This window comes from Brassica napus, chromosome A7, assembly GCF_020379485.1.
Source record: "Brassica napus cultivar Da-Ae chromosome A7, Da-Ae, whole genome shotgun sequence".
Classification (NCBI taxonomy): domain Eukaryota; kingdom Viridiplantae; phylum Streptophyta; class Magnoliopsida; order Brassicales; family Brassicaceae; genus Brassica; species Brassica napus.
Window position 1 is genome coordinate 21,588,121 of NC_063440.1, and position 17,338 is coordinate 21,605,458.

The window sequence follows — 17,338 nt, forward strand, 5'->3', positions numbered from 1 at the left end:
AAAAGCGTAAAAACACAAATTTTCATAAAACACACTTTTCGGCCAAAACCCTAAAAATGAACTTTTTTTGTCAAAAACGTAAAAATGTACTTTTCCACCAAAACAGTAAAAGAACACTTCCCGCCAAAACCGTAAAATCGCACAAAAACCAAAAAAATACTTTTCCGCAAAAATCGCAAAAACGTATTTTCTCACCAAAATCGCAAAAATACACTTTTGGCCAAAACCGCAAAAAGTATTCTCGCCAAAACTGCAAAAAAGTATTTTCTGGTGAAAAAAATATTTTACCGTCATAACCTGAAAACATACTTTTTCGTCAAAAACACATTTTTTCCGCAAAACCACAAAAAAAAACATTTCCCGCCAAAACTGCAAAAAATACATTTTTCACCCAAACTTGCAAAAACGTATATTTTCTTCAAAATCGCAAAAATGCACTTTTCGGCTAAACTTGTTAAAACACACTTTTTGTCAGAATTGTAAAAATGCGCTTTTTCGTAAAAACGGTAAAATGCATTTTTCGTAAAATCTGCAAAAACGCACTATCCCGCCAAAACCGTAAAAACACAGTGTTCTGTCAAAAACTGTAAAAACACAGTGTTCTGTCAAAAACTGTAAAAACACAGTTTTTAACAAAAAACTCCAAAAATGCAGTTTTCTGTCAAAAACTGCAAAAATGCAGTTTTCTGCCAAAACTGTAAAAACGTATGTTTCGCCAAAACCATAAAACATTATTTCTCATCAAAACCATAGAAACACATTTTCCAGCAAAATCGTAAAAACGTTATTTTCCCGCAAAAAAAATGTAAAACAAATCTATTTTTATCATTTTATTAACAAGTCTACTTCGATGCAGATGCAAGTTAAAAAAAAAAGAAACAAACAAACATAATTGTATTCAGATGATTCAATCTGGATACATAAACGAAATACAAAATCGAATAACACAGATATAGCATCTCGATAGGATATCTAGATGCATTTTCCAGATGTCCAAACGAAGATGTCCAAACGAGAAGCCCAAAGTAAAATTGTAAAGTTTCATCTTTTTGCGAAGGAAGTGAGCAAAAAATGCAAATCCGAGTCCAAAAATAGGAGGCGTCGATCTAGGAGGGGAAAGTAGCTGTGTGACCTACCTCTAGCTTAAATAAATATATCATCTCTCTCTCTCTCTCCCCCTCCCGTTCCGTTCGCTTCACTTGACCCTTGACGTTGACGTACCATTTTTTCCTCAATGTTCTCTTCTCTTTTTTCACTCCTCTCTCTCTCTCATGAATTATTTATTTTTGCAATTTGGCAATATCAAAAACAAATTAAAAATAAAAAAATCTCTTAAGACAGAGTCTGATCGGTGTTTGATAAGACACTGACAGCACTTTAACGGGATTCTTCAAAAGTTCTACTCTTCTCTTTTCTTTTGCTTTCTTTCTCTTCCAATCGCAAATAAACCCTAACTTTATCTTTCATTCTCTTTTTTCTCTCTCAAGATTGTATCATGAACGATCCTAAAGATCCCGATCTGAGCGACGACTCAGCTTGGAGAGAACTCACAGCTTCAGATTCTGACTTCTTCTACAGAGACACTTCCACCATCCTCTCTGAGTTCGCCTGGAACCTCCACGCTTCCTCTAGCTTTACACAAACCGCCGGTGTCCCATCTTCCATCACCACCACCACCTCAAAGACTGATCAGCCCATTCCAACATCTTCCGGTTCCTCATCAGCCGCCGCTTCTGTTACCGTTACAGAGGTTTCAACTAACATCAACAATCCTTCGACCGCCACCTCTAGCTCAAGCGAAGATCCAACTGAAAACTCAACCGCCTCCGCCGCGAAAACACCGGAGACACCGTGAGTTTCTTTTCTTTTTCAAAATAAGGGATGAGACGAGAAACACGTGGGTTTTTTTTTCAGGGGTCCGATCGTAATTTACTCAACATGTTGGTGGTGGTGGTGGTCGGGAGAGTTTTTTAACATAGGGTCAAAGCCATCAAAACGAATTAAAAACACAATTCTTCTTCATTATTGTTGCCACCGCTAGAAAATGGATTCGTCCGTACAAATAATTAAGCAGAGTCATCATCAGTAAGATGAATCGTCGGTGACAGTTTAGAGAGGAAAAAATAATGATGAACACAGCGCCGCTATTGCGGCTATGTGATGTTAGCGTGCACTCTACATCTCCTTTTTGCATCCTCCTCGTCTTTGCTTTTATTAAACTAATGTTAGGTCAAAAAGTGTCTCACGTTTTAATGATGTTATCGAATACTTGCATACATAGCAAAGTGTTAAAGAAAAGCCCTGAATTATTTTAAAATTCATGTCTCGTAAACTGTGAGGACATCACTACCCTAACTGATATGTAGGGTTTGGAGTCCACGATCGAAAACTAAATGATTGCAGATGAGTATGATTTTACATCGTTATAGCAATGTAAAATGGATGCTCATGATTCTGCGTTTTAAACTCAATAAACGATTAGTTCAATGAAAGTTACTAGAACTTTAAGGAAAAGAAGTTAATGAAAGTATTACTATTAAATATCTTTTTCTGTGTCGTTTTTGTTTGAGTCGGTTTGTAATCAAATTCCTAATTCACGGTTCCGGGTTGATATATAATATTCAAGTTAAAAGCAAAAAAATCTTTTTTTGTGGTAGTTTGACTGGGAGTGTGGTGGCGCTAGCTTTACAGTATCATTGTTTTTGACGGATTGATTAGTTATTCTGTAATTTCTGCAGCATGGTGATATGTTAATAATCTTTTGATGTTTCTTTTTAGAAAGAAGGAGAAGAAGAAGGCGCAAAAGCGAATCAGGCAACAAAGATTCGCATTCATGACCAAGAGTGATGTAGATAATCTTGAAGATGGATATCGTTGGCGTAAATATGGACAGAAAGCTGTCAAGAATAGCTCATTCCCTAGGTCTCCTAGCTATCATCACTTTCTTCTCATTATCTTAACTTCTCTAGCCAATGACTTTTAGTAATATATATTATCTGCAAAAGGAAAGTTACATATATATATACATGGTACATCAGAGATCATCAAACATTTTTTTATTGCTGTTTATATGTAGGAGCTACTATAGATGCACGAACAGCAGATGCACGGTGAAGAAGAGAGTGGAACGATCATCTGAAGATCCATCGATAGTGATCACAACATACGAAGGACAACATTGCCACCAAACCGTTGGATTCCCTCGAGGCGGAATCTTCCCAGCTCACGACCCTCATAATTTCACATCCCATCATCATCTCCCTCCTCCATTGCTAAATCCTTATTATTACCAAGAACTCCTTCATCAACTTCACAGTGAAAATACTTCTTCACTGCAATTACCTCAATCTACTACTGAAGACGGACATGTTGCAGTGTCGTCTATTAATCAACCAGAAGAAGGTTTACTTGGTGATATTGTACCTCAAACCATGCGCAATCCTTGAGGTAAATCTCATATATATATATATATATATTTGAGTTTGTTAATTAATGTTCATCTATATAGGATTAGAAGTGAATTCTATAAATAGATAAAATGATATTTATTTTGGTTCCCAAGGGTTTAAAACTTTTAATGGACCACAAAGGCATAAAAGGGTTACTTTTTCTAGTCCGAAACTCAAAACCCAAATCAAGAGATATCTTAAGTGGGAAAAATATCCCATGCTTTGACAGAAGCAAATCTAGCTGTTGTAGTGATGTAGATGTACTGATGAATATAAATGAGAATCAATAACGTGTTTGTCTAATCACTGATGATGCACCATCATCTCTCTTTTCGAATAATTTAGATCACTTGATAGATATGTAGGCCAGTCCCTTTTCAGAACGCATAAAAGTTGGATGATGCATATATAATAAATGGCTGGTTGCCTCTCTCTCTATTTGTATATTTATATACATAAAACATGTTAACTACTTCGTCCGTTTCACAATACATGATGCTTTAGAAGATTTGTGTTGTTTCATAATAGACGATGTTTTGATATTTTAATGTTATTTTTAATTTTATTGGAAACTTTGTAGTCAATTAGGTATTGTAATCATTTATGTAATTGGTTGAATGATTTTTAAATTATATTTTTAAAACTATTTTTTAGAAAAAAATAAATTTATTAATCTTTGTACATAGAGTTAAAATATCATGTATTGTGAAACGGATGGAGTATTATTTAGAAGTGATTCAATTAGGGCCAAGCACTGGTATATTATATAGTGCTTACTCCTCTTGCTCAAAGGCATAGGTATAGACTTACTTATATAAGGTAGAGCTGAACTTGAAATGGGTCGGCATGACTATAGAAATGTCAACAAATATTAATAACCAAGCTTAGATACTCCACTCGATGTCACTCTGATCTTGAATCTCTCCTTTTATAAGTTATATATAACCCTTAATATTGTGTATTCACATTAACTTAATTGCATGTATAAATAAATGTCCGGGTGCATAGCATTATTCTATGTACATGTATGCGTACATGTATGCATGAGGCGCCGCATATATATGGTATAAGTTTCGAGGGTACTGTGTTAGGTCACAGGAATAAATGCTTCCTGTTTTAGCTAAAGACAGCCAAGAAAGTTAAAGGGAGAAAATAATTAAATGAGCATCTTAGCTCCACGAGTAAAAGCCTTTATTAAGTACTAACAATATTGACTTGGAACATTTCTTAGAAGTCAGACAAATTAGCCACATGACAAAATTATACATTATTCACAATAACAAATAAACGAATATATATTTTTTTGGTAAACCAAACGAATATATTATATCACATAATGTCAAATAGAGAATGTGTGCTTGCATATTTGATTATTTTGAAAGAGACATATAAACATGTCTGCATTTGTTGGATATAATCTCCCAGGTACCATCAGCAAATCATCATAACCTTGAAAAAAAAAAGCTAAGGAGGTGCTAACTCATTGTGGAGATATGCGGGCGCAAGGGGCTGTAACTTGTAAGCATATATCTCTTTATATTATTTCAATTTTGATCAAAGGCGTCTCACCACCGCTAAAATTGCAATGTCGTAAGGTCTATACATAGTACATATATATGAATGTATACAGTATAATTTTGATGTAACTCAACTTTAATATATCTACTGACTTATGTGCCAACGTAGAGCATGTATGTGCATTTTTAAGAAAAGAAAACATGGAGGTTTTCGGATAATACTTTTGCTAATCTTTTCTGAGTTCTTACAATCATTTTAGACTTTTATCTTTGTACTTTAGGGTGATATTATTAGATTACTTTTACCACCTTTTCAGATTGCAAGTGCATCCATATCTATGTTAAAGAAAAAGGATTGCAACTCTAAATATATCTTGAATTATCCCAATTCAAATTGGAGTCAAATATGAGACACCACAATTCACTACAATTATAAAAAAAAATATTTCGGCTATCCAAGATTTTTTTGTACAGAAACCTCTACAAATTAATATTTCAGCCGTAACACTACTTATGATTGGGTTGCGAAAAGATCATATCATCCACAAAATTAAGACGACAAAGAGAACCAAGGCAACTAAATAAAATAAGAAGTCATAGGCACATTCAGGAGCAGACGTATGTTGTTCCTAACGGGGTCACGCGCCCCGACTAAAATTTATTTTCCTTTAGGTGATCTGTTCAACATTTTGATTTTATTTATGTAATTTGCTTTAACTTGAAATTTATAATAGTGCCTCCAATTAAATTAAAAGTATGTTTAGATCCGCCCCTGGTCACATTGGATATATCATGTTGATATCGTCAGCCCGAAGTATATATATTTTGATTAAATTGTCTATTAATTAGTCAGAAAATGATAGACATTTACAAATGACAAAACAATATAGCTAGAGCTATAATTAAATCTTAAAAGCCGTATGAAAAACAAATGTAATGTGACTCAAACAAACTGGGCGGCAAATTAATCAACTGGGAAACATTTCAAACCAACGTCTCATCAGCAAACCTTCTTATTTATGCCTTCCATGATAGTGAAGAGAGACGATCCTGTTCCGAATCGTTGTATCAATCCTTTGAATGATGGTATGGTGCCTGTATCGAGAGAGGCTCCATGGTGACGATGAGAATTTCGCTCTATCTAGATGTGGTAGATGATGCACGTGTGGAAAACCAGCCTGGTCAAGATCCAGAACCACACCACAAATTAAAGACCAAACCATGCATACCACAAAAACAATAGTTCTATCTAACCACCATGATGGAAAAATATATGCATCAAGTCTCTCACCATTAAATCTCATAAAAATAATAATTTTTTTTTAAAAGCTTAAAAAGTTATACCAATTTTTTTCAAGTATAAAGAGATTTTCCTAATAATTTGATAAGAAAAAAAGAGATTTTCCTAATAAATATTATCAGTTTTTATGAGAAATTCTACCTGAAAAGTTTTATTACACTTTTTGTGAATCTGTAGACAACTGTGAGTTTACTTGTTTGTTATATCATTTCTATTGGTGATTTGTGGAGTCTAAGAACATAAACATTAACAATTTCTCATCATAGTTTTTTTTATAAAAATGATAAATAAAAATTTAAAGTATAAGAGAAGATAGTGTAAAAAAATATCTCATTTGAAAACTTTCGTAAAACTGTGAGAGATAGACCACATAAAAAAATTTCATTGATAGAATTATTTTTAATCAATAAACTTTAGTTATATAATCGAATTATTTTAATATATTACTATACTAATATCTAGAGATTTATGGGAAGAAGCTCATCATCAGTAATGATGCTCTGAGTATATATTTAAAATAATTATACGGTTGTAACTTGTAAAAATTGTTAAAATTTTTCTTTAAGCCTTATACTTGTCTACGTACGTTTATGCAATATACAACTTTTGCTGCGATACACTGTTCTATGAAGAATGATCTCCACTGACTATGATAAAACAAATTTGAAATTGGCAGTATCAAGAGTATCTCCAAAAAAAATTCTATAATTTTGAGTGTTTTATTTAAAAAAGAGAACTTCAAAACTTCAAATTTAGAGTTTTAAGAAGTGAAACTTCAAATATGAAATTTCACTACCCAAAACTATAAATTTGAAGTTTTATCTTTTTATTTGCATCTTGGTCCTTATAATTAATTATAATTTAGAGTTTTAAGAAGTAAAACTTCAAATATGAAGTTTCACTATCCAAAACTATAAATTTGAAGTTTTATCTTTTTATTTGCATCTTGGTCCTTATAATTAATTATACATCACATTTATTATTCTTCAATATTTTTTCATTCGTAGTTTTAATCTTTAAAACACTTTTATTTTATATATTTCAATTTTTTTTTATAAATTTAAAATTTACACATAAAAGTTTTTTTTAAATCAAAATAAGATTTATAATATCTTAAAAGTAGAATTAGAAAACAAGAATATTACAAAAGAAACTTAATAAAAAAAATTAAGAAGGTAGTTGAAGACATAATTATTACACAAATTAAAATATTGCAACAACACTAATAGTCTAATAAATTTTCTCCGCAACTTCTAAAATATTGTCCAAACAAATTTTGTGTAACCAAAAATAGAGTATTAATCAAATAATTTTATGTAATAATGTGATATTTTCTTGTATTTTAATATTTAATTATGTATTTCTATTTGTAATTTTATATTTGAGTGTAAGATTTTATTAGTTAATATTACTATAATATTTTTATATATGTGCTAGTTATCTATAGAAGTTTTATGGATTTATATTAATTATGACAAATATAAGGAGCATAATGTAAATTACAAATAATTTTGAAGTTAAATTTGATATTTTATTTTTAGAGAAAAATACCTTGAATCCTCAAATATAGAGTTTGTAAAACTCTATAATAGAGATTCCTTTTGGAAATGCTCTAAGTGCACCATACTAACCCACAATAAATTGACATTTATAAAAGTGCATATTTTATAATCAAACTTCAAATACGGAAAAAAAAAACTTCAAATACGGTGTAAATACATAAAAAGTTTCTATCAAAAGAGCTTACATGTATTCGCATGTTTACAATGCTTATACAGCCACAGAATAGAACAAGGTCGTTGACCAAAAATAAAAGAATAGAACAAGGTCTGTGGATCACACAGTAAACCACAAATAACCTTGAAAGGCACATATATTACAAAAACTTAAGGCCCAACAAAGTTTCCATGGGTTTGGGAGTATATGACAACCCAAAGCAACCAACGTTGGGAAATTGTTTGATATTGAATTTCATTTTTGATAAATAATGTCTTTGAAAAGCTGAGGCACCGACTTACAACAGCTCTCCTTACAAGAATACCCGCACAAACATACAAGTAGAAAATTACTTTTAAAAATAGGAAAATAATAAAAGAAATAAAACGGCAACACTTTCGTGTGCAAATGTGTGTTGTACTGTTGTGTGTGGCACATCACACGTGTTGTAGCATCGGCAAAGATTGTCTTAAGCACATGGCTCAGTCCCAATTCTCTGAGTTTCTTTTTTTCCTCTCTCTTTTTGTTACCGTTAGGTCTCGTCTTCTTAAATTTTTGGGTCTCGTCTTCGATGAAACTTTTTTTTTCCTTAAAATGTGTTATTTAAGAAATGTAGTCTAAATTCCGGTAAGAGTGGATGAATTGAATTTGTACGTGTAGTTTCGTAAAGAAAAAAGTAGTTTTTTTAATCACAAAGTAGTTTAAAACAAGTTTTAGTTCTTACATAACGCTCCTACGTAACTTTGACCGTTTCTAAATAAATGAGTTTAACTACAAAGAAAGGCGTTCCAAGAGAACTTATCTGAGCTACGTAAATCGAGTTGGCAAAATTGATAAATAAAAAAAGAGGTATGGTCCCCTTTTACTATAATCTTTCGGTGCCCCCGAATAGTTTTCACAAACACAACACTACACTACACTAGAAGACAACAATGCTTTTAAATTTTTATTCCTCCACTGCAATTTAAACTTTTTACCATCAGTCACTCATCGATTTCACTTACACTTTTGTTCATTGAAGAAAAATTACTTATTTGCAAAAGAGAAAAATGACTTACTTGCAATGTGTGAAAACTTACCAGACTGTTGTTTTATATTTTTGGTTAATGATGTTTAAGAAAACAAATAAAAAAGAAAGTGTTGGACAATGGTGATGTCTATAATTATATATCAACACCACACCGCCACACTTGCCTTTATTGTCTAGAACTCTCTCTCTCTCTCTCAAAGACACACACTACCTCATAAACAAGTTCTATCTGAGCCTTTTGTTCCTTTGTAATTCACTCTCAACCGCAAGAGATCTCTACAAATCAACAAAGTCATGTCGGTACTACTTCCTTTGTGTCTGATTATCTCCATGATTGCCTATTCAAGTAAGACCTTAATATCCTTGAGATTTTATAAGGATTTACTCAAGGTGTGTGTGAGAAAGTGTTTAGGAGAGTTTATGTGAACAGATTTGAGACTTATGAGTATGGGGAGAGATTTAGAGTATGAAAGAGACTAGGTAACGAGATTAAAGAGACTGAGAGACTTAGAGAATAGATTAGAGACTTAGTATCAAGAACAGACTTTCATAGAACATGAAGGAGAAGGGTTTCCCCCCTTTACTCACTTAACCTGTTTACAAACGACCATACTAAGCTTTTATATGAGCTTTACAACTTAGATCATAAACCTAGATCCTAAGGCTGTAAATACAAGATAGAATGGATGGTAAGGATGAGAGAAGACTGGTCTTGATGTTCTGGTTCTTAGCTGGCGACTTGATCCAATGTAAAGGGCTTAGATTGCTTCATTTGAATTGAATGGATAGGATGAGTCAAGGCTGTAAAGGTAAAGCACCTTTACCTTTCCAGCTCATACCAACAGCTCACCTTATCCATTTGAATCTTCCCTTGCCTCCAAGAGTCTCCAACGGTCACATGATTCAAACTAAGTCGCGCCCACACATTGCACAACTTGGGCAAGGCTGATCCGGATGATGGCCGAACTGGATAGGTTGTACGGACGCTGTACGGCCTTGAGGTCCGTACACTCGCCCTATGCCTTCATCTAACTTCCTTCTAAGGTTGACCCTTACAACGCCCTATCTTTGCACCATACTTCCATCTTCTCTCTAACTCCTCCAAAGCCTTCATATGATCAGTATAAGTCTTTCCTAGACTTAACCTCACAAGATAACTACTTCAGAACACTTCTGAAGCTTGATTGAACTCTTCTAGACATCTTCTAGAGCTTGCCCTATTATTGTACAAGCTCCATCTCCTCTTCAGTTCAACACTCCCCCTCAAGCTTGACTTTAGGAGATCCTAAGCCAAGCTTGGAACTCTGAAGAGTCTCCCTCATTAAAAACCTTACAAGGAAAACCCATTGGGACAAAACCTTGCAAGGGAAAAAGAGTAGAGCTCTCCAAAGCCTAGGGATTGGCCAGTGAGCTCTTGTGCCTTAGAACCAATGTGGTTGGACACAAGAAGCTCTGGATCACGGCCTAACAGGTGCAGCAACTCTTCACAGCTTTGCGCACACTTCACACTTCACACTTCAGCTTCACCTCTTCATGGAACCGGTTTGAAGTCTCCCCCTCTCAACTGACTTCATAGCCATCTTAGAGAAGCTAGGACACGACCAGATCATCTTTGAAACACTAGTGAGGCTGATCAACACTTCACACACGGCTTGCCCTCTTCATAGAACTGGTTTGGATCTCCCCCTCTCAACAGACTTCTCAGCCATCTTAGAGAAGCTAGGAACTGACCAGGAACATCTTTAGTGAGGCTCAAGCAATGGTACCTGATACATTATCCCAAAGGTGCATCAGTACCTATCAAAGACAAGAAAATGAATATCCTGCATCACATTTGATGCACACAATCTCACAATTCAATCATAATCATCTTAAGTATCTTTTCAAGCACAAGTAATGAATAAGATGAATGAAAAAGATTGAAAAGAGTTTTAAAAGTCTAAGGGAACTTCCCTTGTGTTTTTGTGAGTTTCCAAACTCGGCCAAAGCATCATCTTCATGGCATCATCAACTTCTTGGAAAGGCAGAATGGATTCATCAGCTTCTCCTCAATCACCCCTCATTGAAGCCGCATTGATGGAGAGCCTTCCTCCTCACTCGCCAAGGCTGCTCTGAACAGCCTCTTGCCTAGACACGCCACTGACTTGGTCCGGTTGATGATCCTTGTAGAAGCTTTTGCAAAAGACTTGTTACTGACCATGGATCATATGCATTAAGACTCCCCCTCAAGCTTAGAACCGAGACCAGAAGGAGCTAAGCTTGTGATGATCCTATGCATCTCCATGGTCTAATAACTATCATCTTTCATGATAGCTTTCTTCTTGTGAGTTTACTCTCTTCCTTAACCAGGAACTAGGGTGTTTGAATCACCATAGAGAGTCTCACAAGACACACCTTTCATTGCATAATGACCCATGCTACACTTCCTGTAGACTAAGGACTAGATATGTCCAATGGTATTATGCAATGGCCATCTCTCATTGCATACTCAATCACACTACACTTCCTGTAGATTATGGACTAACATGTCCTAGTGATGATATGCAATGGCACAAGACCTTTGTCTTTATATTCTTGGTTGTTGGTGAGTTACATGTATCCCATTCCTTGTGTACCTAACACCACCACAACTCAATGCAAGATCAGATCATCCCATTGAGATCAAACCAAGATTATCTATCCTGTTTGATCACCAATGCCACAATAATATATAATACTTGAAACAAGCTAGACAATCAACACAATAAAGCAAAGACAATCAATTCAGTTTTTTTTTTTAAATGCAACAATAACTGAATGCATTAGGTTACATACTCACTATATGAATGAAATAGATTTAACCCAAATGAAACACAAGTCTAGATGATACTTATGCAATCAAGGCGACAAGAGTGATTCAATTCATGCTTATGCTCACTAGTTTTATCAATGCCAATGATCCAAATAGCTTAGACATACTTCTAAATGCTTATAAGACATCACTGATGGATTTAACTATGGCATAGCAACAATCAGAACTGGACTGAGACAAGACAAGTAGATTTCAATCTCTTAACAATGACAATGCAAGTTCTATTTTTTTTTTTTAAGTTCTCTAAATGCAATACAAGCTTATCAGCACATTTGCAATTTAGGCTCATTTTTAAATGCATTATTACATGAATGCACAATCTTAAAGCTTTAGCTATATGAATGCAACAGGTTCAATCCATGAGCAATATTAAGGCTATGCACAACAGTTTCAATCAAAACCAATGATGCAAACAACTTAGACAATTTCTAATTGATGCAAGACTTTCATTGATGGATTAAACATAGGCAATAGCATCAGATAACAATAGGATTGAACTTAGACACTATGAGATATGCTTATGTATGCAAAATGGCTTATCAATCATGATGCAAGCAGCAGAGACATTCTACTCAATTCTACAACACATTCAGGATGATTCAAGCTATGACAACATCCAAGACAATGCAATAACAGACCATGAGATTCTGGGACTCTAGACATTACTTACTATCAATAAGACAATGCAGCAGCAAAACAATTTCAGTGCAATTAGCCTAGACATTCTACTAGAAGCTATAAATTCTTAATGGCATTAGGGAAAGCACATAGTATAATCAGGAGATAAACCTATCAAGACATATTAAAATAGATGAGATTAGGTTTACTCCCTTGGTTAAAATGATGAGGAGTGGTTCTCAAAGTTACCACTTGAATCCTTACTTCTTCTTCTTCTCTTATTGCAATCACCCTTCTGAAGTCACCACCATGATGGAATGCTTGTGGATGCTTCAGCTACTTCTTCAATCACCTCACAATAGAAGCCGCCTTGATAGAGTAGCCTTCTTCTTCACACAGCCAAGAGTGCTCTGTCTTAGTTTGAGCACCCTCTTGAATAGGCACGCCACTGCCTAGACCCGGTTGGCTTCTTCTTCTGGTACTTGCAATGTTAAGAAGAAGAGCACCAGTGAGTTTTACAACCATCTGTGCTTCTCCCTTTCTTGTAACACCTCTCCATTGTACACACAATGGGCATCATACTTTCTCTTTCAACTCGGATTTGATGATGACTTAGGAACACCTTTTGTGAACCTGAAACATCACTCAAACTCTAGCCAAGATAAGACACAATTGCATTGGGATCAATCCTTGACTTCATCAAGTTTGATCACCAATGTCTCAAGCTTTATAACATTAGATAGAATCAAGACAATGTCAAGTTCTTATCTATGCAAGCAACCATTCTCTAAATACTAAGCAAGACCTTATCAGATTCAAGTCAAAGTATTTAGGCAATTTTAAACACTCCTTAATATGCAGTTTAGATTTTAATCTAAATGCAATAATACAAGGCAGCACCAAGGCAGTATGCATTAATCCTAATCAGTTTTTAACTCATGAAAGCAAGCATGATTAGATAATATAATCTATCATCCTAACAAGACAAGTTTATTCAGAGCTGTCATTAAGCATTTAACCATTTTCAATAGTATTGATGTCAAATCTTGATTAATATATAATCAAGTTTGATTCCTACTATCACAAGCAATGCAACAGATAGACACAAGGCATTATCAAGTTCTATTCTTTGCAAGCTAACTCTCTAAGTACAAGCAAGATCCTAACAGATTCAAGACAAGTTACTTAGGCACTCTTAAGAGCTTCTTTACTCAGCACTTAGACATGAATCTAATGCTTCAATGTAAGACAGCCAGCGGATTCATTTCATGAAACACAAGCAGGTTTAGACGTCTACTAACTTCCTGACAAGCATCATTAGATCCGGGATTACACAACACATCAATCATCACACCACCTCAACATTTCTATACTCAAGCTTTTAATAAAGAGGGAAAGAGATCCAGCTTACAGCCAAGGAACTTTTGCTAGTTCCTTGAATCTCCATGGTTCATGACCAGATGTTGAGCTCCTGGTGTCATATCACACCCCTTCTTCTTCCATGAACCATCCTCTTGAACCCACCATGGCTGAGACACCTCCTTTCCTCCCTTTCAAGTCGCCAAAACCAGTACCAAGTAGAAAGCTGTCACCTTTCTTCTTGAACCACCACTAAGACTCATGAATCTAGCTCTTGAAGAGTGTTGTCAAACCGCTTCAAGGCTTTGTTCTTCAGGGTCTCCTTTCTTCAGGTCGAGCTTGATAAGTCAGAATAGAGCACATACAGCTTCTAAGGCACCTCGGATGTGTTTATCTTCCTCCTGAAGATGAACAAACGTTGGCTGGACCAAAGAGCTTCTTCTTTGCTTCAAACAGCCATGGAAGTGGGCTTGAGCTTTGCGGAAGTTAGATACCAGGTTCTGATGAACCTGGCTCTGATACCATGAGATTTTATAAGGATTTACTCAAGGTGTGTGTGAGAAAGTGTTTAGGAGAGTTTATGTGAACAGATTTGAGACTTATGAGTATGGGGAGAGATTTAGAGTATGAAAGAGACTAGGTAACGAGATTAAAGAGACTGAGAGACTTAGAGAATAGATTAGAGACTTAGTATCAAGAACAGACTTTCATAGAACATGAAGGAGAAGGGTTTCCCCCCTTTACTCACTTAACCTGTTTACAAACGACCATACTAAGCTTTTATATGAGCTTTACAACTTAGATCATAAACCTAGATCCTAAGGCTGTAAATACAAGATAGAATGGATGGTAAGGATGAGAGAAGACTGGTCTTGATGTTCTGGTTCTTAGCTGGCGACTTGATCCAATGTAAAGGGCTTAGATTGCTTCATTTGAATTGAATGGATAGGATGAGTCAAGGCTGTAAAGGTAAAGCACCTTTACCTTTCCAGCTCATACCAACAGCTCACCTTATCCATTTGAATCTTCCCTTGCCTCCAAGAGTCTCCAACGGTCACATGATTCAAACTAAGTCGCGCCCACACATTGCACAACTTGGGCAAGGCTGATCCGGATGATGGCCGAACTGGATAGGTTGTACGGACGCTGTACGGCCTTGAGGTCCGTACACTCGCCCTATGCCTTCATCTAACTTCCTTCTAAGGTTGACCCTTACAACGCCCTATCTTTGCACCATACTTCCATCTTCTCTCTAACTCCTCCAAAGCCTTCATATGATCAGTATAAGTCTTTCCTAGACTTAACCTCACAAGATAACTACTTCAGAACACTTCTGAAGCTTGATTGAACTCTTCTAGACATCTTCTAGAGCTTGCCCTATTATTGTACAAGCTCCATCTCCTCTTCAGTTCAACAATCCTTTTATTTTAACCATAATGTTCGCTATTCAAATCTGGTTTGTTTTCTGGGTTTTAAGTTGTAATGTTCTTGATTTTATTTTTTTTGTTTGGAAAAGATGCGGCGTACTGTGTGTGCAAAGACGGGAACGAGCAAGTGCTTCAGAAGGCAATAGACTACGCATGTGGAGCAGGAGCTGACTGTACACAGATCCAGCAAAACGGTGCTTGTTACCAGCCTAACACCGTCAAAGCCCACTGTGACGTCGCCGTCAACAGTTACTACCAAAAGAAAGCTTCCTCCGGCGCCACCTGTGACTTTAACGGCGCGGCCATCATCTCTAGCTCCCCTCCCTCAAGTAATCCATCTTTATTACATAACCCACTGTGCTTATAGTATCAAATCTATATTTTTTTTGTTGTAATGATTTACTCTGTTTTTTTTACTGCAGCGGCGTCAAGCTGTTTAACTGGTTCCAGGTATGTTTTGTTTGTCTTTATTCATTCTTGTTCCTTGTCTTAAGATGATTTATGTGTAGATAGATTTGGTACTCTGCTTCTTTACTACAGACTAACCAACTTTAATTTAAATTACTTTTTTTAATTTGATTTTTGTGGTGACACAATGATAGTGATTTAAAACCAAACGAATAGACAAGGTATCATGATAAGAATGTATCATATGTGTTCATTTCAACTTTACTAAAAATCAAAAAGCACATGAAAACACAGACAATCATTCACATGATCCAGATGTGTATTATCGGTTAAATCTCTTAATACATCATTAATTATCCCTTAATAGATCATCATCACTCATGTTTCTTTTGGTCGCTACTTTGCAGCTCTAGTGGGACCCCTTCCACTGGGACACCAACCACAGGGACCCCAACCACCGGGACACCAACCAGTGGGTTCCCATCCACAGGTACTCCGTCCACCGGGACTCCAACCACCGGAATGCCCAACACCGGGACTCCTTCCACTTCCACTGGTATGCCAACTTCAGGAACGCCCACCAACGGGATGCCAACTTCATCTTCATCTTCTGTGTTCCCGGGCACTACTCTTGGACCGACCGGGAGCGGTGGGCTAGATCCGAGCGGTGGAGAGAAGATATCAGTCCGAACAAACTCGGTGTTCTTGTTACTAGCCGGTGCAGCTATTGGGCTTGTGGTTTAGAAAACATCATCTCAGGACACACGGTTTGGTTGTAATGGATGGACTGAGATTTTGCCAACGGTTTAGAACTGCTACATCTTTTTTTTTAACTCGTCTTTGTTATTAGCTAGTAATTTGGGGATGTTCACCAAGAGCTTTTTCTTTATTTTTGTAAATCCGGAGGATGAGATGCTCTTTTCTATTATTTTTATCTTTTCTTTTTCTTTGAATCTTTCATCTTTTAATACGCACCTCCGTTATCAACTTGGCATATAAATTGCTGGTTACAACTTACAAATGACTAAAGAATGTGTAACTTTGTCATTTAGGACTTGAATTATAAAAAACAAGAGATGTAAAGTGTTAACGTAATGATTGCGGCTATAAGGTTTTCATACAGAATATGGAGACTACTTAATTAACTTTTGGTCTCCCAAAAATTGATCCTAATCCTATATTAAAAATGGGAGTTGAATACTTTCAGAATCTTTTGGATTCTTTTGTTTGAAAGTTAGTGTTTATGGAGACGAGTTGGGGAATCGGGTGCGGCTAGTACTGGCCAAAGAATCTGATACCAATCTCTTTCCATCCCCTCAATTTCAAGCTGATTCTTAAAGCTACTTTTGATTATTAGCAACAGAATATTTTGCATGCATCTCTTTTTTTTCTATCTCTAGTCTGTGTTACACCTTCCTCAGTCAGGCTCAACTCATATAGACAAAGGTTTTTCTTAACGTCGTAACTTTAGGTGGTTTCTCAAGTTACATATCATATCTTATTATAAGTGGTTTCTCCAATTACTACTTGAAAAACATGTAAAAACTAAAAAATTTACTAACCTACTAGGTTAAACCTAGTATGAACGACGCCTTCTTAGTTAAAGCTAAAATAAAATGTATGATAATTTTGAAAGAAAAGGTATTATAAATTTATAATACAT

General features: G+C 35.5%; 2 protein-coding genes across 2 annotated transcripts; both read left to right on the forward strand.

Moving 5' to 3' along the window:
* The first annotated feature begins 1,251 nt into the window (after positions 1–1,251).
* LOC106353833 (probable WRKY transcription factor 57) lies at positions 1,252–5,193 on the forward strand. The gene is made up of 4 exons (XM_013793642.3): positions 1,252–1,851; positions 2,779–2,922; positions 3,077–3,447; positions 4,875–5,193. Exons 1-3 carry the CDS (start codon positions 1,496–1,498, stop codon positions 3,444–3,446), a joined length of 870 nt encoding a protein of 289 aa, XP_013649096.2. The 5' UTR covers positions 1,252–1,495; the 3' UTR covers position 3,447; positions 4,875–5,193.
* A 3,909-nt stretch (positions 5,194–9,102) lies between these two features.
* LOC106353834 (PLASMODESMATA CALLOSE-BINDING PROTEIN 4) lies at positions 9,103–16,628 on the forward strand. Its single transcript, XM_013793643.2, has 4 exons — positions 9,103–9,358; positions 15,357–15,596; positions 15,690–15,717; positions 16,083–16,628. The coding sequence occupies exons 1-4, from the start codon at positions 9,307–9,309 to the stop codon at positions 16,417–16,419; spliced, it is 657 nt and encodes a 218-aa protein (XP_013649097.1). The 5' UTR covers positions 9,103–9,306; the 3' UTR covers positions 16,420–16,628.
* Positions 16,629–17,338: the final 710 nt, after the last annotated feature.